This window comes from Felis catus, chromosome E1 (genome assembly GCF_018350175.1).
Source record: "Felis catus isolate Fca126 chromosome E1, F.catus_Fca126_mat1.0, whole genome shotgun sequence".
NCBI lineage: Eukaryota > Metazoa > Chordata > Mammalia > Carnivora > Felidae > Felis > Felis catus.
This window is the reverse complement of record NC_058381.1, coordinates 56,561,979-56,583,821: the sequence shown is the minus strand read 5'-3', so window position 1 is coordinate 56,583,821 and position 21,843 is coordinate 56,561,979. Positions and strand designations below refer to the sequence as shown.

Genomic DNA, 21,843 nt, shown 5'->3' with positions numbered 1-21,843 from the left:
GCTGAGAAGTTCCATCTTGCAGGCAGTGGAAAGCCCCAGAGACCTTTAACCAGGGGATCTGGGGCGCAGATGTGGAGGGTGGGTTAAAAATGCTGGAGGAGGGGCGCCTGGGTGGCTCAGTCAGTTAAGCCTCTGACTTCGGCTCAGGTCATAATCTCGGGGTCTGTGGGTCTGTGGGTTCAAGCCCCATATCGGGTTCTGTGCTGACAGCTCAGAGCCTGGAGCCTGTTTTGGATTCTGTGTCTCCCTCTCTCTCTGCCCCTCCCCCACTCACATTCCGTTTCTGTCTCTCTCTCTCTGTCAACAATAAACATTTTAAAAAGTTAAAAAAAAAAAAAAAGGAAAAGAAACAGGAGTGGGGGGGGAAGAGTACCCGGCTGTCTCAATCAGTAGGGTATGAGCGCTTGATCTCAGGGTTGTGAGTTCGAGTCCCACATGGGTGTAGAGATTACTTAAAAAAAAATCTACAAAAAGAAAAAAAAGAAACTGGGGAAACCTTTTTTAAAAAATGTTTATTTATTTTGAGAGAGAGAAGGCATGTGCGAGTGAGGGGGAGGGAGGGAGAGAGAGAGAGAGAGAGAGAGAGAGAGAGAATCCCAAGCAGGCTCCCCACTGTCAGTGTGGAGGCCAGTGTGGGGTTTGATCTCACGAACCAAGAGATCATGACCTGAGCCAAAATCAAGAGTCAGATGCCCAACCAGCTGAGCTACCTAGGTGCCCCCAAAACTTTCAACAGTATAACCCAAATGTTCATTTTTCTTTTTTAAATTTAAAGATCTAATTGCTTTTATTTTTTGAGGCTTATTTTATGTATGTATTCAATCATTCATTCATTTATTTTGAGAGAGAGAGAGAGAAAGAGGGAGGGAAGGAGGGAGAGAGCAGAGGAGGGGGGCAGAGAGAATCCCAAGCAGGCTTCACATTGTCAGTGTAGATCCCGATGTGGGGCTCCAACTCACAAACCTGGAGATCGTACCTGAGCCGAAATCAAGAGTCAGGCACTTAACAGACTGAGCCACCCAGGCGCCCAGCCCCTGTTCACTTTTTCTCTCTCTTCCCCTGCTAGATTGTACCCTCAGGATAGGAGCTTTTTTGTTTTTTCTTAAGTATCCCAAACACCTAAAAAGGGCGTGGCAAATAGGTGCTCAGTAACCATTAACGTATGGATAAGTGGATAGATGTAGAAATGGGAGGTGGGGGCGGGGGGAATGAAAGGGGTAAAAGTTAACTCCAGGATTTATTGGCTGGGAAATCAACTCAAGGTTATGATCAGTCACAGCGGGAATAGAGGAAGCAGCACAGTTCCAAGGAGACCTGAAAAAATGAAGATGGTACAAGGGTTCTGGGGGATATAGATAGGAAAATGTGAAAGGAAGTGATTTCCTTCTGTTCTAGAAGATAACAAGGCTTATGGTTAACCATAATTTGGCCCAGGCTATTTAGCTCACATACTTTTTTTTTTTTTTTTAATTTAACCTACCCCAAGGAGAGAGGGGGTGGGTGGGGCAGTAATTCTGGAGAGCCAGCCAAATGTGGATCAGACGGCTGCAGATTTCCAAATCCTGAATCTTCAGGATTGTGAGGCTTCTTGAGGTGATAAGTCACAATCCACTGTTCCCTCTGGCCCAATGTTACAACAGGCGGAGTCCCTAAGAGACATTTTCAGAAGCTGGTACTGTGCGTGTGAGAAGCACTCCACCTGCCTCCCTCCCTAGTCTTGGGGCAGCTGGTAACCAGCAACACAAAGCCTTCGATTTTCACTTTTCTTCTTGGATGTTACTCAACATGTACTGATTGCCTGCATCTGGAACCCAGAGCACTGCCCTAGACCCTGGGCAATCCCAAGCGCTAAGTGACTCACGATCTTGCCCAAAGAGCGTTTACATCCTAGCTGGGAATTCACAACGGTAAATCAAAACACAAGCAACTATGCATGGTTCCGTCCACGGTACAGTCCGGGGGGCGGAGGGTGGCTGAGTGTGATTGAGGTGATCTGGCGAGACTCCGCGGAGCCGATGCTACACGGAGTAGGTCTTTGAGGGACCGGAGCATGTGGGAGAGGAGGAAGGGCTTTTGCGCTTGAGAGCAAAGCAGTAATTGGCAGGAGTAGCTTTGATCCGCTCAGGGAACTTTGCCTTGAGTGCAGATACGAGGCTAGGGTCCGTTTGGGGAATAAAGATCAGGCTCCGGGACACACACCACCTCGGTGGCGTTCCAGCACTGCCCGCGACCGGCGGAAAACAATCCCGCCCTCCGCTTTTCAAATCAATCCCAGCTGGGCGCTCTGGCTGTGTTAGCATAGAGGCGCGGGGCTAGATGGTCACCCTCCTCGGACGCAGACATTTTGGATCCTGGCAGAAGAGCTGGAAACGGCGGGGACCACTACCAAGTCAGGCCGCACCGCCCCGGAATGTGAGCGCAAAAGAGCTCCGGTGGGAGCGACAAAAGCAAGCGGCGGGGCGATCCGCGAGCCTCCTCTCGGCAGAACAAGCTTTCAAAGAGTTGCCCACCGCCCTGCCCTCATCTGAGATGGCGGCTCCGCGGGCGCTCTAGCCGGCGCCTCTCCAATTCCCAGAGGGGGCGGCGGCTTCGCCACTGGCTCTGAGGCGGCTGCAACGCCGGTCGCCACGAGCGTGGGTTCTGCCCCAGCCTTTGGTGGCCTCGCGTACGTGGACGTGGGGGGTCTCGGGCCTCTCCCCTTCCCCAGCCGGAATCCCGGCCTCGCGGCCGCCTCAGCCGCAGCCGCTCCGGGCGCCGCCCCGCGCCGGCCGGCTGTAACCGCGCCTCGGGCCGGACGATGCCCAAGAAGCTGCTGCTGCTGCCCCCGCTCTCGGCGTCCTCGACTCTCCGCGCCCCGCGAGCCAGCCCCGCCGCCCGCCCGGCCATGAACGCCGCCCGCACCGGCTACCGGGTCTTCTCGGCCAACTCCACGGCCGCCTGCACCGAGCTGGCCAAGCGCATAACCGAGTAAGGGGGCGGGGCGGGGCCCCTGGCCGTGGCGGGGGCGGGGGGGGGGGCGTCCCGACGCCCCTTCCCCTCGGCGCCGCCCTGCACCCGGGCCGCGGAGCCGCGGGCCCGCCTGTTCCGGGCCGGACCGACCCTTGCGGGTGGCCATTCTGCACCCGAGACGCGATCGGCGGACTCTGACTTCTCCCCGCGTCGGCTGCGCGGCACCGCTCGCCCCACTCCCACTTCCCGGGCAGGGGCGAGGCTGCCGTCGCCCCGCAGGCAGGGCCCGGAGGGGGACCCTGGGTGCGGCCCCCTGCCCCACAGTGGGAGTTGACCTCGGAGGCGGGTCATCGCCACTCCCCGGTCTCCTCGGTGGGCCCGAGGCCCGCAGGTCCCCGGTCTGTAACACGCTGACCCGGCGATGGGGGGCGCTGCGCCCGGAAGGGGGGCTGCGCGGGGGCGGGGGGCGGCGGGAGGGCCTTGCAGGTGGCAGGCGCCGGGTGCACCAACCCTAGCAGGGGTGGCGGAGAGAGCAGCGAGGACAGGACAACTCCAGGGGAGCAGATTTGTCAGAGTTGCTGATAGAAATAAGTCTAACCGTATTTTCTTAAGTCAGCTTTGGATTCGAGCAGTCATTTGAAGGGAGCTCTTTGCCCTTCCGTGTGTTTTTAACCCAAGGAAGCCTGTGATCTCAGGTGGCTTCTGGGGTCTGACAGCCCTGAGATGTCTTTCCCCAGTCTTGCCACTTACTAACCCTGGGGCACTGGGCAAGAGACTTGATTTTCCTGAATTCCATTGGTAAGATAGGGACGGCGCTGTTATCTACCGGGCAGGAACATCGTGAGCAGGAACAAAATAATGTAGATAAAGCTTGTAGCTGAGCAGAGGCTCACAGTGGCCCTCGGAATAATAACTCTTTTCTAGTTGGCTCTTGGAGAGTCCCAGAGCTCTAATGCAAAGGAAGAGCCTTAGGAACCCTTTCCAGATAAACTTGTTACAAACCTAAGGTATAAAAATGAATAGCTTGCTTTTTAACGTTTAAAGTCATTTTTATATCTTGAAACAGTTTTGCATTAGAGTTTCTCTGGATTTTTCAGAGTTGATGAATAATCGCAAGGATATAATTTTGGATTCTAGATGGAAATGTCGAAGGGAAACTTCCGTCCTATTTTCTCAGCAATGCCTATTTTGTTTTCAGTTGGGGGTTTTAAGTGACATTAGAAGAGTAAATCCTTTTGCAATCTACTACCTAGTTTCTGTTTCTAACCCCTGATAACTGTTGGCTTTTTGAGGCCAACTAAAATGCTAACTTTAAATATAAAGCTCATGTTTGTTTTGGGTCAAATTCACCACAGTGACCTTGCTGAGAGAAAGCAGATGGAGGAGGGCACGTTTAAAAGGTCAATGGTTTTGCTTTTTTCTTTTAATGATAGGTTCTTCTCTGCCTTGTTCCAGAAATATTTAAAGATTTTAATTTTAATGTAATCACTACCCCCAACGTGGGTCTCAACCTCACGACCCCAATTGGGATCAAGAGTCCCACGCTCTTTGGACTGAGCCAGCCAGGCGCCCCCAGAAATGTTTTATTTTTATTTTTTTATTAAAAAAATTTTTTTTAATGGTTATATTTATTTTTGAGACAGAGAGAGACAGAACATGAGTGGGGGAGGGGCAGAGAGAGAGGAAGACAGAATCCAAAGCAGGCTCCAGGCTCTGAGCTGTCAGCACAGAGCCCGACGCGGGGCTTGAACTCGTGAACTGCGAGATCATGACCTGAGCCGAAGTCGGACGCTCAACCGACTGAGACACCCAGGCACCCCCAGAAATGTTTTAAATTACTGTAAATAATATTTGTAAATACTTCCTTTATCTGTTTCATATGTTGAGTTTCTGAGTAAGACTTTATTTGAAAAAAGGCTTTTACCACTGAGCAAAGTGTGAAGGTCCCTGACGTTAGGATATTTTATTTCCATGACTGCTTTTGGATCTGAACTTCCAAGCAGGGATTTTCAAACACTTTTGGTTATACACTTGAATCAGTAGAAAGGTTAGGTGTGCTGGATTCCCAGGATGTGTGTAAGTTACATACGTGTTATAATTAACCCCCTTCATCTAGCTTCAATTTAACAACTTTTTGTTAGTCTTATTTCATTTACTTTACCTATCTCTCACTTTTTGGGGGGCTAGATTCTTCTTTTTTTTTTTTTTTTTTTTTTTTTTTTAAACTAAGCTCTAGGGATGCCTGGGTGGCTCAGTCGGTTAAGCATCTGGCTCTCGATTTGGGCTCAGATAATAATCTCAGGGTTCATGAGTTCAAGCCCCACATCAGGCTCCATGCTGATGGTAGGGATCCTGCTTGGGATTCTCTCCCTCTCTGCCCCTCCCCTGCTCCTGCACACATGCTCTCTCTGTCTCAAAGAAACTTAAAAAAAAAAATATGTGAACTAAGCTCTATACACAATGTGGGACTTGAACTCATGACCCGGAGGTCGAGAGTTGCTTGCTGTACCGACTGAGCCAGCCAGGTACCCCCCAAGGATTTTTTTTTTTTAATTACAGTAAAATGCACATAACTTAAAATGTACCATTTATTTAACCTTTTTTTGAAAATATTTTTAATGTTTATTCAGTTTTTGAGAGAGAGATGGAGACAGAGTGCGAACGGGGGAGGGGCAGAGAGCAAGGGAGACAGAGTCCAAAGAAGGCTCCAGGCTCTGAGCGGTCAGCCCCAACGCGGGCTGACAAACCCCGAAACCACGAGATCATGATGTGAGCTGAGGTCAGACGCTTAACCAGCTGAGCCACCCCAGCACCACACCATTTAACCATTTGAAGCGTACAACTCAGTAAATACATCTACAGTGTTGTGTGGCTGTCACCAGTATCCATTTCCAGAACTTTTTCATCGTCCGGAACAGAAACTCCATACCCTTAAAACACTAACTCCCCGATCCCTTCCCTCCCAATCCCTGGTCATTTCTGTTCTCCTGTCTGTGTCTGAATTTGCCTCTTCTAAGTACCTCTTATAAATGCAATCATGCAATATTTGTCTTTTTGTGTCTTCTTTTACTTAGAATCATTTTTTCAGGGTTCATCTATATTATAGCATGTATCAGAATTTCATTCCTTTTTAAGGCTGAATAATATCCTATTGTAGACTTGACTGGAATAATTCTATTTATTTATACTGTGCACAGTATTTGTTCGTTGTTTGCTTATCAAGAGAAACTATTTCATACCCCAATATCCGTGTTTCATAGTTAGGAAACCCAGGTCAGTGACAAACTTCCGTGGAACCCAACCCGAAGAAATTCTTTACGTTCCCAAACCACTTTGCACCCCGAGAGGCACCAGCCTTCTTCACCTCAGAATCTCTCAGGGAATCATAATTTCTGTAGAAATTTGCCTATGCCTTCTTTCTTGGTTCCGCCGCCGCAACCTGGAGAGAAGGCCGCAGCCCGCTAGGATGTAAGAATCCTGCACAGTCTAAACTCTCAGACACTTGGCCAGAAGGCCTTGCATCTGACGTTTCCTCAAAGCACCAGAAAGCCACAGCCTCCTCTACCCAGCGGCCTTCGTCGCTGTCCTGCGTGCGCGGCTGGAGTATTTCTAAACAGATTCCCCCCTCACATCATAGCATTTCACTCACTAAAGTGGTAATGCTACCTGATAACCAGGAAAACCTATGACGGGGCACCTGACTGGCTCAGTCAGTGGAGCGTGTAATTCTTGATCTTGGGGCTGTGAGTTCGAACCCCACAGAGGGTATAGAGATTACATAAAAATCTTTAAAAAAAAAAAAAAAAAAGCAAAACCTATGACATCATTAATTCCTTAATACCATTTAGTATCAAGCCCTTGTTCATAGTTCCCTCCCCTGTGTCAAAAATGGCTTTTTGTGCCTAGTTTATTCTAATCAGGATCCCAAGCAACATTCACACTGCATTTGGTTAGTGGCACTGAAGTCTATTCGCTTTTGGCCATTGCATTTACCTGTGACTTGTGGTTTTGGAATCGGTGTCGGTAGCCACGCGTCTGTTTGGGAATGGTTTTCCAAGACCGTTATTCAGAAATCAATGAACTAGACATTAAACTTTGGCTGTGGATCCCTCCCCCCCCCCCCCCCCCAGTAGAGCAGCGTGTTACAAAATGGTGGGCCCTTGAAGCTGCTTGTGGAACAGTGGAGGGTGTGTGGTTCTTAATGCATTAAACTTTCTGAACTTTTCTGGGTTTGGGGGAAAGAATGCTAGTCTAGTTATTTTAGCCTTTTTGTTAAACATACACATAGGAACTGAAGTTTTTTTTTTTAAAGAGCTTATTGCCTTTACCTCCCCTCCCCCCCCATAGGCGTCTTGGTGCGGAATTGGGGAAATCTGTGGTCTATCAAGAGACCAATGGAGGTAAGTGAAAACGATTTCTTAAACATCCTTTGTTCTCTAAATTATGTTTAGTCAACTGACGTGGGTTTTTTTTTTAATGTTTATTTATTTTTGAGAGAGAGCAAGAGGGGGAAGAACAGAGGGAGAGAGAGAGAGAGAGAGAATTCCAAGCGGGCTTCATGCTTCAGTGCAGAGTCTGACATGGGGCTCGAACTCAGGAAACAGGAGATCATGACTTGAGCCAAAATCAAGTTGGTCTGTTTTTTTTTTTTTCTTTCCTTTTTTAGGAAGAAAAGCACGTGTAAGTGGGGGAGGAGCAGAGAGAGGAAAACAGATTGCTAAGCAGGCCCCACACTGTCAGCACAGAGCCCGATGTGGGGCTTGAACTCACGAACCGTGAGATCATGACCTGTGTTGGACACTTAACTGAGCCACCCAGGAGCCCTTCAACTGACATGTTTTTAAAAGGCTGATACTATTCCCGTGTAACATGAAAACATTTTTCTTTAAGATCATTCACTACTTGCCTCTAAATCTTTCTTTCTTTGTTCTCTTTCTTAAAGTCTCCTTCCCCTGTTTCCAGGATAATGTGACTGTCTTGTCATTTCACAGTGAAAAAAGGAGAGATGTAAAGAATATGTTTTCTCTTCTATATTGGGCTCCGTTTGCTAAGTGCCCATTACATCTGTGTCTCCTTATGTCATCAAATGGCACCTAGAGCAATCTGGTACCAGGTAGTAATGACTTTTTAAAAAAACCAGGTTTGACGTCCGACTTTGGCTCAGGTCATGATCTCACGTGGTTTGTGAGTTTGAGCCCCACGTCTGTCTGCACAGAGCCTGGAGCCTGCTTTGGATTCTGCCTCCTTCTCTCTCTGCCCCTCCCCACTTGTGTTGTGTCTCTCTGACTCTCAAAAATGAATAAATGTAAAAAAAAAAATTAAAAAACAAACCAGGGGCGCCCGGGTGGCTCAGTCGGTTGAGCGTCTAACTTCAGCTCAGGTCATGATTTCACTGTTCGTGAGTTCGAGCCCCGTATCAGGCTCTGTGCTGACGGCTCAGAGCCTGGAGCCTGCTTCGGATTCTGTGTCTCCCTCTCTCTCTGCCCCTCCCCTACTTGTGCTCTGTCTCTCTCTCTCTGTCTCTCAGAAATAAATAAATGTAAAAAAAAAAATTTTTTTTAATAAATAAATAAATAAATAAATAAATAAATTAAAAATAAAAAACAAACCAAACAAACCCAGCTTTGAGTTCTTTCAGCCTAAATTTTTTTCTCAGTTCTCTTGTAGACTCTCATCCTGGGCTGGTAACCCACTTTTGCTGCCCTCTGAGTTTCCGTGGAAAATTGTGACATTAAATGATAATGCTTCAAAGCACTTTGTTGATCGTCCGTGTCCTAGGAGTGCTGCATCGTAAATCTAGTGGGGCTGTGTACTTCAGTCCGTACAATGCCCTGTGAAGACAAGTTAACGTAAAATAATTTGGAACTGGGGCGCCTGGGGGGCTCATTTGTTTAAACGTCTGACTTCGGCTCAGGTCGTGATCTCACAGTTCAAGCCCGGCGTCGGGCTCTGTGCTGACAGCTGGGAGCCTGGAGCCTGCTTCGGATTCTGTGTCTCCCTCTCTCTCTGCTCTCCTCCACTCGTTCTCTGTCTCTCAAATATGAATAAATTAAAAAAAATAGTTTGGAACTATTTTTGCAAAGTTGAAAGCTTAGGTTTATGATTCTTGCTTCCTTTTTTCTTTCTAAGGTAGAACTATCTGTGGTGTAAGTAGCTTGAGGAGGTAAATTACTAAGACCTAGTGATGTTCAGGCATCTAAAAAAGGAAGGTATTTGAAAAAGGAAAGATGATTTAGTGGCCGGTTTAGTGGAAAACACATGTGCCCAAAATGTTGTAAGTTCCATGTGTGGTATAATTAACCCCCAGATATCCTTCATCCCGCTTCCACACTTAGAAACTTGGTTTTTTTTTAAGTTTATTAATTTATTTTGAGAGAGAGAGAGAACAAGTGGGGAAGGGGCAGAGAGAGAGGGAGAGACAGAATCCTAAGCAGGCTTCGCACTATCAGCGCGGAACCTGACGTGGGGCTCGAACTCATGAACTGTGATACCATGACCTGAGCTGAGATCAAGAGTCACTGTGCCCCTTAGTCACTTTTTTAAAAAGTTGTATTTATTTAAGTCATCTCAACGCCCCACGTGGGGCTCAAACTCACGACCCTGAAGTCAAGCGTCGCGCGCTCGACTGTGCCAGCCAGGCGCCCCCGCACTTAGTAACTTTCTACTTGGTGACTTTAAAAACTTCATCTACCGTCAAGACAAGTCAGGAGATACTGGTATTCAAAAACCTAAAGCTGAAAGCAGATAGACGAGCTAGTCTGTTTAGCAGTGACAATTTTAATTTATGGTGATGGCATCTGGGGAGCTCCTGAGATGAAGGACCTGAGGACGAGAAGGTGGTTTAACCAACCCCACTATTCGCTCTCCGGGCCTTTTTATTTTGCTGTTGTTGTTGTTTTTAAGTAGGCTCCATGTTCAACATGGGGCTCGAACTCTCGACCCTGAGATCAAGAGCCGCGCGTTCTACCTACTGAGCCAGCTGGGCGCCCCGTCTCTTGGTCTCTTTCTGTCACATTAGCCTGAAAAGTCTCCCAGCCTTTGGCGTTGAATTGTCTCTCCTGGGTCAGTCTTCGTCTACTTGGCCCAGGTCTTCCACTTTGGGGACCTCAGGACGGGGCCCGAGGCCACCACATTTGTGGGAAGAAGGCAGTTAACTTTTGACCTCTTTACTTTTCCCCAGGCGTCCTGTCTTTATTTCGGTGATGGGTTTGCTTTTTTGGACCCGGAGATTTTATGTGGATCTGTTTGTGTTACTTTTTTGCCTTTTAGCGTATTTTTGTTTTGTTTTTTTTTTTTCCCTTCAGCTTCACGATTTTTATATGGATGCTTGTCATTCTGAGATCTCTTGCAGAATTATTTTGGTGCGCTAGGTGAAGTGTTGATTTAGATTTCATCTTGACTCCGTCCATATGCTGCCCAATTAGTGCATCACGAAGTGCTTTCCCTAAACTATTGGACTTTTTTTTATTTTTCAGAAACAAGAGTTGAAATAAAAGAATCTGTTCGTGGCCAAGATATTTTCATTATACAAACAATACCCAGGTAAGATTAGCATTAGAGGTAAGATTTCCTCTAAAAATCTTAGCGATAGAATTCTGTTATCATAGAAGCAACAATTCCGTTTTCTTTTTTTTTCTTTAATGCTTATTTATTTTTGACAGACAGAGAGAGACAGAGCATGAGCAGGGGAGGGGCAGAGAGTGAGGGGGGAGACACAGAATCCGGAGCAGGCTGAGCCACCCAGGCGCCCCGAAAAGCTTTTTGTTGTTAAATCCGATGCATGGCCCCTGCCGATGTGTACCTTGCAAGACAGTTTTTGCACTTTTTTTTTTTTTTTTTTTTTTTTTGCATAGTGGCCCATTTCAAGCTGCTCTGGTGTAGATGGTATCTGTGTATGTCTCTGGAAAGTGCAGACCTTCCTGTCTTGGTTTATTGAGATTTCTGAGACTGTGGTCGTCGTAAGAATGGCACTTGGGGCGCCTGGGTGGCTCCGTCGGTTAAGCACCCAACTTCGGCTCAGGTCATGATCTCACAGCTTGATTCTGTGTCTTCCTCTCTCTCTCTCTCTCTCTCTCTCTCTCTCTCTCTCTCTCTCTCTGCTCCTCTCCCACTCATGCTCTGTCTCTCTTTCAAAAATAAATAAACATTAAAAAAAAAAGATGAGAATGGCACCGGAGGCCATCAGGGTGAGGCTCTTACATGTATCTTCTTTAATCCTTCACCCAAATCCCACATGGAAGCTACTTTTAGCCTCAGTGAAAATGTGACTTGTAATAAGAAATATATATTTGGGGGCGCCTCGCTGGCTCAGTTGGTAGAGCATGCGACTCTTGATCTCGGTGAGGGTTGTAAGTTCGAGCCCCAGGGTGTAGAGATCGCTTAAAAATAAAATCTTAAAAAAAAAAAAAAAAAAGGTGTGTGTGTGTGTGTGTGTGTGTGTGTGTGTGTGTGTGTGTGTATTTGGTCTTCCTTTCCCAGTGCTGAGCTCCTAAAACCTAAAACCTGTGGAATTTCCTAAGCGATAAGAGCCATAAAGGTGTCTTTTGTTATTCATAGCAAGCCCCTTACAGCCACTCCTGAGCTGATGTTATTGAGATGGTTTTTGGGAAGCCTCTAGATAACCACTAGAGGGGGGCTCCTGGGGAAGTCAGCAGAGGATAGAGGGTGGGAACTTTCAGCCCCTCCCTCCCCCACGGGGGTGAATCCGTCCTCAGAAGCCTGTGCCCGAGTGCCTGCAGCACATACCCTGCCTGGACATCTTGTGTTTCCGGTATTTCCATAGGAAGATTCCAAGAAATGGAATTTCTGGGTGTAAACATCCATGCCTCTGTAGTATTGTTAGATAAGGCGGCTCTGATAGATACTTTGATAGTAACTTTGCCCACTAGTCCTCCGGCAATTTTGGTTTTGTACTGGTTTCCTCCCGGTCCTGGCACTCTTTTTGCCTCGTGCTTTTGTTCGATGCTGCACCTTAGAAATGAGGGGGAGGGGGCACCTGGGTGGTTCAGGCGGTTGACCTGACTTCAGCTCAGGTCATGATCTCACCATTTGTGGGTTCAAGCCCCGCATGGGGATTTGTAATGACAGCTCGGAGCCTGGAGCCTGTTTCAGATTCTTTGTCTCTCTCTGCCCCTCCTCTGCTCATTCTCTCTCTCTCTCTCTCTCTCTCTCTCTCTCTCTCTTCCCCTCTCCCTCTTTCAAAAATAAATATTAAAAAAAAATTTTTTTTAAATGAGGGGAAGACCTGAGGGTCTTGTCTGGGGGCGAAATGCGGGAGCATGGGACCTTTGTCACCCGTGAGGCTGCCCTCTGGTATTGTGCTCGCCAGGGGAGACTAATGTCATCACCCCTGTTGGTGGTGCTGCTGACCAATAGCCCCGGAGGTGGGGCTCACCTTCCAAACCCCCCTCCAGAGCCCGCAGCATATTCCCTTTGCTCCAGTAATCGCACGTTTTTTATTGTTGAGGGTGGATTCAATTTTTTGGAAATGGCAAAAAGCCTTTCTGAATGAAGTGATTATGTTGCATGATTTAAAAAAAAATTTTTTTTTAATGTTTATTTTTGAGAGGGAGAGAGAGAGCGGGGAAGGGACAGAGAGAGGGAGACACAGAATCCGAAGCGGGCTCCAGGCTCTGAGCTGTCAGCACAGAGCCCGATCAGGGCTCGAACCCACAAACCATGAGATCATGGCCTGAGCTGAAGTCAGACGCTTAACCGACTGAGCCACCCGGGCACCGCTATGTTGCATGACTTAAATGTCTGATACTTGATGTGGAGAACAAAGGCGAAAGAAAAAAAAACTGAACTTCCTCACAACTTACAGCTCCGTGACAGGTATTTGAGACACGAAGAGTGACCTTCCTCAGGGAGCTTAGCTGCCTCCACGTTAATACTTTGCTAGAGGCAAGAGGCAGTCTTAGCTTGACGTTCGTCCAAACTCCAGGATCCTATAAAAAATCCCTTTGGAAACTTCCTTTATCTCTAACTGCCCCCTCCCAGCCCCAAGATAGAGACTAGCAGTCATTCTCCAAGCATTTGGCCTACTGATAGACATCTGCAGGGTCTCATGACTGCGGTTTTACTGGAGGCAATGACCTCTTCCTCATAAGAGCTAGCCCCTCAAGGTCCTGGACACCTTGCTTCCATATTCCTTCGAGACTCAACGCTGTCCCTGACCCCCCTCCCAACTTGAAAGTATATGATCAGCCACTCCTCACAACCCCGGTGCAGTGCTTTCTGCCCACAGGTCCTGTCCCCGTGCTTTCATAAAGCAGCCCTTTTTTGCACTGAAGACGTCTCAAGAATTCTTTCTTGACCGTTTGCTCCCGAACCCCAACATTTCACATCAGTACTCCAGGAGCTTCCAAACATACTGAGTGAGGGAAGGAAGTAAAAAGGATGTGAAGCTTACAGAGTGTTTTTTGAAGCACAATTTCCGTGTTTATGTTACAAGGCCTAGTGTGTTGATGTAATGTAAGAAGAGTCATTAAAAGAACATTTACGGGGTGCCTGGGTGGCTCAGTTGGTTGGGTGTCTCACTCTCGGTTTCAGCTCAGGTCATGGTCTCACGGTTTCGTGAGTTCGAGCCCCGCATTGGGCTCTGTGCTGACGGTGCAGAGCCTGCTTGGGATTCTCCCTCTGTCTCTCTGTCTCTGTCTCTCTCTCTCTCTCTCTCTCTCTTTGCCCCTCCCCTGCTCACCCTGCCTTTGTCTCTCTCTAAAAATAAATAAACTTTAGGGGCGCCTGGGTGGCGCAGTCGGTTAAGCGTCCGACTTCAGCCAGGTCACGATCTCGCGGTCCGTGAGTTCGAGCCCCGCGCCGGGCTCTGGGCTGATGGCCCAGAGCCTGGAGCCTGTTTCCGATTCTGTGTCTCCCTCTCTCTCTGCCCCTCCACCGTTCATGCTCTGTCTCTCTCTGTCCCAAAAATAAATAAACGTTGAAAAAAAAATTTAAAAAAAAAATAAATAAATAAAAATAAAAATAAATAAACTTTAAAAATTAAAAAAGAGAAGAACATTTATACCTTATTTGCTTCAGATGATTAAGTCGCGGGGTCGGAGGTGGGGTAAATATCACCCCGTCACCATGTTGTCACTCCTTCCATCTATGGCGTCGGCCTGTCATTGCGGTCCTGCGCAGTTCGACCGGTGTATACAGACCATGTCTGCTTCCTCGTGTCTCATTTATCTTTGTTTATCGAAACCGGCAGAGCAACAAGGGTCGAATTTAATATAGGATGTGATTATCTTAGGGGAAAGAAAAACGAGTCAGTTGGTAAACAATTAAGATTGTCCTACTTAGATACAAAGACCACGAAAACTAGCCAGGATGTACTTGGAACAGTCTTAGGGAACAGATAAACAAAGCAGAGGCTGCCAGCCAGCTTCTCTTCACCCTGCTAGCCCACAGATTAACTGCCTGCTGTCCGGTTTGTCTAGTGTCCCGCAGGGAACGGGGAGAGCCAGTGTGACAGAGGCTCCTTTGTTGCTTTCCTGACCGAAGGGGTGGGGCATGGGAGGCTTTCCTTAGCTTCGGGCTGGAGGATGTTGAATCCCTTGGCATAGGTCAATAGGAAGAGGAAAAAGTAGAAAATGAAATCCCACGGCAGAAATTAGTAATTCGTGAAAGGGAAGTTTTGCTGAAATCCAGGCTCTTTGAAAATTGTTCATTTTGTTATGTTAACATCTTACTATCTGGGCGGGCCTTGAGGTGTGCTGCCCAAACCTCACTGCATCCTATGGTTGTGTGTTATAAATGCTATTACAAAGCCAGCTAAAAGCCCAGCCACCTGGGCAGATACTCTTTCGGAATCTATTAACTTCAACTCTAACCATATTGCTGACATTGAGGTCTGATGGAAGAAACCACAGCCGGCGGAACTTTTGCAACACCGCACAGTGTCACGCCTGGAAGGTTAAGAAAGCTCTAATTGTATTTCCAACATTGTCAAGCAGTCTATATGCAGAAGAGGACTTTGGCTGTAGTAGGTGTGATGCCTGGTGTTTAGTCTAGATGTGGATGCCTGAGTTATTTACACGCTGTCCTCCAGGTACTGTGTAACCTTCCAGCTTAACATTCAGAGCCCACGAGGCACCAGTTCAGGTGATCCAGTGGGGGAAGAGCAGCTCTCCCCTCTGTGGAATGAAGTCTAAAAGTCTGGGAGGGGAGGGGCACCTGGGTGGCTCAGTCGGTCAAGCGGTTAAGCGTCCGACTTCGGCTCAGGTCATGATCTCATGGTTCGTGAGTTCAGGCCCCGCGTCAGGCTCTGTGCTGACAGCTCGGAGCTTGGAGACTGCTTCACATTCTGTGTCCCTCTCTCTCTGCCCCTTCCCTGCTCATGCTCTGTCTCTCTCTGTCTCAAAAATAAATAAACATTAAAAAAAAATAAAAAATAAAAATAAAAAAAAAATAAAAGTCTGGGAGGGGGAACATGGAGTTAGACGTGCCCCCTCTTGGGACACGTGATTACCACGAGGGTGATCCAGTGTGGGCCTCTGGCATTTTCTTCCCCTGTGGTCAGCCCCATTTGCCATTTTAACTCCCCACCTAACAGTGCCTGATTCCTGTTGCTCAATAAATATTTGTTGAATATGTGAATGAACTAACATTGACCAGGTCTAACAAATTCCGAAGTACCTTGAAAGTGTTTGGTAAATGTTTTGTCCTGATTATTGCCAAAAGATTGTGTGTCCTCTAACCTTGTGATGCCCGACTTGGGACAGTATTAGTTTGGGAGCATGAGAAGGAAGAATGTTCCAGTTTATTTCAGAGGAAGGAAATAACCGGAAAATACCGTAACCTGTCAGCAGTCCGGAAGGAAGGTCAGAGTTGTCTCAAAATTGAGCCCTGAGTCAGTTATACCCACGCTCTGGGAGAAATGCTTGTGTGACCGAACCCTGAAATATTTACGAAAAATCCAAATTACAAAGGTGAGGTCGGAAGTTCTAGAAGTTGAATGTGGAAGTAAACGCTGTCGGAGCACAGGGATGTCTTTGCAGCGTGTCACTCCCAGATGCACCGAGGACCGATGCCCTCAGAGAGAGGGACACACACGAATTCAGAGACTGAGAGGAATTGGCCCGACCGCCCTTCAGGCTAGAAAGCAATCTCCATGATGAGTATCTTATTCAACGAAGTCGGTACCGTGTTGATGGCAGGCTTTCTGTTTTGCTGTAAATGAGGGCGTCGCTGCTGTGTATCAGACAGTTCAAGAACTGACCCCCAGAGGGCCGGCTGCGCACATGGATAGAAACTAAGACGTGGGAAATGATCCTCTTTCCCAGGAAGGCAAGGGAGATACACTCCTGACTTCAGAGAGAGGGTGTTTGACGATTCTTGAATAATCCAAGGACCATTGGAAGAACATCCTGAAGGATTTCAAGGCTCTCACCTCTTTTTTTTTCTTTTTTGTGAACAGGGGAGAGTAGTCTTACTGGGTTATGAGGGCAGAGTACCTCCCCCCAGCCATTGAACTCACTCTGCTAGCCCAGTGTGTTCCAAGCTACAGCTAAGGAGGCATCCGCCAGGCCCCTCCCTAAGGGCAGAGTCTTCGGCCCAGTCTCCTGCCCAGTGGGCCCTGTCTCAGATTCTCTGGGAACTCGCCTCCACGAAACTCAGGGAGGACCCTGTCGGGGCCGCTTTTGGCTTCCAGTCTCAGACCTTCCCAGGTGACCTGGAGTGGAGTGACACAAGGGACTCAGCTCGGAGCTTCCCTCTGCCCTAAGGTTTTCACCTCGTGTGTGTGTGTGTGTGTGTGTGTGTGTGTGTGTGTGTGTGTGTGTGTGTGTTTGGCTGGTTTTGGGTTTTTTGGTTCTCACCTATTTTAAGGGCAGAGCCCTTCTTGGGTGCCATCAGCCTTGGCGAAGAGTAGCAATCCACATTCATTAAAATTGAAAGTAGCCTTTCCTTTGAATATCTTTCAGATTCATACTTCTTTCTTTGTCTCTCTCTGAGTAACCTCTGTTGGGAATCTGTGTACTTGAGAAAAAAGGGATGAGATTTTTGAAAACTTAGTTCCAAGACCTCCCCATCCTCCACCCTACCCGCTGCCTCTGGAAGAACAAACAGACCAAATCCTTCCTGGCGATGGCAGCTACATAGCAGGACAGTGGGCCTCCCCCCTTGGCGTTCGCAGGACGCAGGGGCCGAGTCCCCCGTGCCTGGGATGGTGCCCGCGGGTGTTGCTTAACTCTGGCCACCAGCAGCTGACGTCTGCCTCACGTGCCACCCCAGTGATGGCATCACTGACAGAAGAGCCAGGCGTAGGTGAGTGTGGGTAGCTGTGCTACGGATTTACCTAACCACAGATGACAACCACAGCTGCAAAGAGCTAACAGCCTTTCCCCTGTATTCACAAAGTGCCATCATAAGCTAGGTGACGATAAAAATGCCTGTGACGCCCATCTTGGCGGCCCGTGTGCCAGCGCTGACATTCAGATCTCTTTTAGGGGTTAGTAAATGAAACTCCCCCCCAAACACAAACTTTACCTGTTTCAGAGATGTGAATACCGCCGTGATGGAGTTACTGATCATGGCTTACGCGCTGAAGACGGCCTGTGCCAGGAACATTATCGGAGTCATCCCCTACTTCCCCTACAGCAAGCAGAGCAAGATGAGGAAGAGGGGCTCCATTGTGTGCAAGCTCCTGGCGTCCATGCTGGCGAAAGCAGGTGAGTGTGGACGCGGACCTTGGGGTGCTCATTTAGGACTCTTCCTGCTTGAGAGTAGTCCCTCCCTCAGAGCTAATTCGGGACCGGTTTTAAGTGTTGCTCACTAATTACTTTCTTCTGTTCCCTTTTGATAGTTCTGGTTAGGGATATGTGAGCTTAGGTGTAAATTCTCATCTTTTTCTTTTCTCTTTGTCTTACTTGAGTGCCACGTCTCTTCTCTAATCTTGGGCTTTTCCGTCATCTGTCACTTCTTTTCATTTCATCTGACCATGAAAACTTTAGCTGTGATCTTGGCATCCGTAGGGGATCTTTTGAGCTCCAGGTCTAGGTTTTATGTATGTGCCTCGGTTAGCTAAATGGTGTTCGTGTGCATAATATTCAAACCAGGTTTTCCTTTTGCTACTTCTCCAGTTTGCTCCAGTAATGCTCTTTTTCCCCCCCCTCCCTGATTGTCTCTCTGTCTAGCAGCTCGTACTTAATTGCTTTCATTCTGTGTTTTTGTAGTGGTAACATGCTTTCTGGCCTACGAATCAAATGTAAAAACACTTTCTAGTTACTGGGATTTTCGCCTGGCGTGTTTACCTAAAAACTCTAATATATATTTGAGTCCTGAGAAAAAACATTTGAATTCCATTCTCTACAAATGTGTAATGTTTTGGGGAGGAACAAGAAATACTGCCCTAGAAGTTTTGCAGTGACCTTTGGCCATTTGTAATGTTTTTACACGTGGACCTTTTTTCGATCAGCACTGTTGACTGTAAGAGTGTATCTCGTTTTTCTAGAATACTTCTTGACCCATTCTTATGTGACATTTAGAACTTGTTCCAAACTCCACTGTCTTATCTTCGTGTTACATGAGTTTTTCTTCTAATAGGTATGTTACTTTGGATTTGTTTTCTTATTCCTTCTGCTTCAACCACAGGCCTTTTAGCATTTCTTCCTAGACTCTTTAGTCAAGGCCTTACTATCTTTTTTTTTTTACACCCATTACTTCTCTAGTATTTATTAATCCCATATTCATATCTTTGCTTCTGTCTGGTTTTTCTTCATTTTCGGGACCAAGCTAGTTATGATAGCAAAGGAGAGCACTTTTTCTCTGCTTTAGCGCTCTTTGTCTATGTGGAAGGCATAGGCTCTTTCACATGAGGCTTGACCCATTGTTTAGTCCATTCGGTTTTGTTAAGGTCGCAAATAAAGTCTCTGTAGCTTACGGTGTTTGTTCGCAATCCGTTCCCTGCTTTCAGCCTTCCGTTAGGGAACAGGAGTGGGCGTCTAGTTTGTGGCCACTGTAGCCAGTAACTTGTAGGGGTGAACTTTGTAATTGTTTGTTTTAAAATTTCAGGTTTAACTCACATTATCACTATGGATCTTCATCAAAAGGAAATACAAGGCTTTTTCAGCTTTCCTGTGGACAACCTTAGAGCCTCACCTTTCCTGCTTCAGTATATCCAGGAAGAAGTGAGGAGCACAAGCAAACACCCCATTTTCCTCAAAAGAGACCCTATGTAGTTTTTCTCTGGTATCAGATTTCAATATGGAAGGGCACATCGAATGATCTTTCCCTTAAGTCTTCATGCCTCAGGCAGCCGGATAGGGTCAGCATAGAGGCGAGGAGGATCATATTTTGTAAAGCCGTTAAAAATAGATTTCCTTCTAAGTATATTTAGCAATTTACCTATGTTTTCTTAAATGAAGGTGTTAAGAATTAATTATGTAGCTTCTTGATGTAGCAGTACTTTGGCAATGATGTTCATTGATAAGTGTTAAAAGAATTTTAAATGTGTAAATGAAATCCTAGCGTATCCGATTGCTAGTATGGGTCACTGTTAGGAGAGGAAAAAGTGTCATGCCAGCATCCAGGTGTTATTTTTGATAACTTTCCAGTATTTTCTTATTTTTCCCCCAAATCTAGATCCCAAATTACAGGAATGCAGTCATTGTAGCGAAGTCTCCTGATGCGGCCAAAAGGTAAAGAAGCTAGACGTTTGTAAAAATTCCTTTTGGGTGCTTCTGAGTCAGAATGAGCTGTTTTGGAATCTAGGGTCTGTCATAATGTGTCCCGGAAAGGCTCGTTGGCTTGAGTGCACGCCCCCCACCCCCCTTCCCATTAGTGTCTTGTCCCCACCACAGCTTTGTCTCTAGTCTCCCAACCGTACCAGTCTCTGAATTACTCCGTCTTCCTGGGGGAGAAAAGGAAGTTCTTCCTTTCAGGTTCTCAGGAAAAGGAAAACAAAGGGATATGAGCATTTTTCAGGCAGTGGGGTTTTTTTGTTTTTGGTTTTTTTAATGTTTTACTTATTTTTGAGAGAGAAAGAGAGACAGAGTGCGAGGAGGGGAGGGGCAGAGAGAGAGAGGGAGAGAGAGAATCCGAAGCAGGCTCTAGGCTCTGAGCTGTCAGCACAGAGCCTGATGCGGGGCTCGAACCCATGAACCGTGAGATCATGACCTGAGCCGAAGTCATACGCTTATCTGACTGAGCCACCCAAGCGCCCCTAGGAGTGTTACAATATTGGACAAAGGGTAGAACCACAATTATCCAGAAGCAGATGCTGGCCCACATGTCAATTCCTGGGCCTCTTGAGGCACTTAACGTTCTGGTCTAGGCCTCAGTAAGGCCTCTGATTTGTAGAAATAATTCCTGTGTGTCCCTAAAAGCCTGAGTGATGTTTTCATTTTATGATAAATAGAGTAATGAGATAGTGACACTTGGGTTTTCTTCCCGTGAATTTTGCTGCTTCCGTCTTTCTCTTAGGGCGCAGTCATATGCGGAGAGACTCCGTCTGGGGTTGGCTGTAATCCACGGAGAAGCCCAGTGTACAGAGTTGGACATGGATGACGGTCGTCATTCTCCCCCGATGGTCAAAAATGCCACCGTCCACCCGGGCCTGGAGTTGCCGCGTAAGATTAGCTCTGTGTTTTTATTTCACTTGTAAATGGAAGAAAGTTTGGAGTAGTGTGACTGGCTAGGAGTTAATACGTGTATGGATGTATGCTATCTTGGTATTTCCAGTAATTGAATGGTATTGCATTGATTTCCCATTTGGTAAAAGGAGATTGTGTTACATTCACAGACCATGTGAGGACAATGGAACTAATCTGGGTGGCACTTAGCATTCAGAGAGTGTGGAATAATTTTAGCTCTAATGAAAATGCTGTATGAGTAATGGTGTGAAATCTTACGCTTCTATACTTTGGTCAGGTCGACAGTAGCAACCACTGATCATGCACTAGTCTTTGGCGATCCAGGTAACTTTTAGCACTTACTTTAGTAATATAGCCCTTCGACCTGATACTTGACTAACTTGCTATTAATTAGTCCAACAGTGTGGAGGCTATTTCTTTCCATGGATTTTGAGTGGTAATGACGGCATCCAATACTATAATATATAATATACTTTTTAGAGGGAGAAGATTCTTTCTTTTTTTTAAGTTTACTTATTTATTTTGAGACAGAGAGAGAGAAAGAGCGCAGAGGAGGAGCAGAGAAAGAGAGAGGGAGAGAGTGAATCCCGAGCAGGCTCCGTGCTGACAGCGCGGAGCCTGACGCAGGGCTCCAACCCGCAAATGGTGAGATCATGATCTGAGCTGAAATCAAGAGTCGGATGCTCAACTATCTGATCCACCCAGGCACCCCAAAGATTATTTCTTTTTCAAATCTGCATCTATTTGCCATGCCTCAGAAACATACAGAGGTTAATAGAGTGGGAAAATATCAGAATGGTTATACCCCAGGTTACTTAGACTCCTGTCAAAGGTGTAAACTGATTTTTTTCCCCTATCGAATTTCCATTGCTTTGTTTTCAACTTTGGAGGTTTCTGTATAAGACAAACAAGCAATATACTCTGTCAATTTAAATTCTTGTTACCGTAGCATTTCACTTTATTTGAAGGTTTCATAATTAAAGTTCTTGATTAGGCAATACATTGATAATACTTCAAAATTCAAAAAGTATAAAATTCTTTTCAGTAAAAAAAACTTTCCTACCCCACTCCCCTATCTTCCTCCTAGATTTTTCTCTTTCCTCCTCAGCTGCTCTGACCTGCAGATAGTTGGCTTCTTATATCCATTTAGAGACTATATGTATCTCATGTTCTCTCATTTTCACATAGTGGTAGTATATCACATTGCTCTGTCCCTTCCCTATATCAGTCTATACAGATCTCTCGGTCTTTGATAGTTTCGTGGTGCCCCGTTTCCTGGATATACCATAATTTATTGAATCAG

General features: G+C 46.7%; 1 protein-coding gene and 1 long non-coding RNA gene across 5 annotated transcripts in view; one reads left to right on the top strand and one right to left on the bottom strand.

Moving 5' to 3' along the window:
* The first annotated feature begins 2,315 nt into the window (after window positions 1-2,315).
* PRPSAP1 (phosphoribosyl pyrophosphate synthetase associated protein 1) overlaps window positions 2,316-21,843 on the top strand; it is a 28,266-nt gene continuing 8,738 nt past the window's right edge. The window contains exons 1-7 of one of the 4 annotated variants that reach the window (XM_023244033.2): window positions 2,316-2,967; window positions 7,297-7,349; window positions 10,425-10,491; window positions 17,446-17,618; window positions 18,961-19,076; window positions 19,531-19,586; window positions 20,371-20,516. In XM_023244033.2, the coding sequence (XP_023099801.1) occupies window positions 2,798-2,967; window positions 7,297-7,349; window positions 10,425-10,491; window positions 17,446-17,618; window positions 18,961-19,076; window positions 19,531-19,586; window positions 20,371-20,516 (781 nt within the window). In that variant the 5' untranslated portion in view covers window positions 2,316-2,797. Of the gene's footprint in view, window positions 2,968-3,328; window positions 3,348-7,296; window positions 7,350-10,424; window positions 10,492-16,836; window positions 17,215-17,445; window positions 17,619-18,960; window positions 19,077-19,530; window positions 19,587-20,370; window positions 20,517-21,843 lie in introns of those variants that run through there. The other 3 variants (XM_023244035.2, XM_023244034.2, XM_019818291.3) reach the window with 3 other exon arrangements.
* Window positions 8,567-14,804, bottom strand: LOC102902088. The gene is made up of 2 exons (XR_441939.4): window positions 13,973-14,804; window positions 8,567-8,780 (listed from the first exon to the last, which is right to left on the bottom strand). It is a non-coding gene; the product is annotated as an uncharacterized LOC102902088 (long non-coding RNA).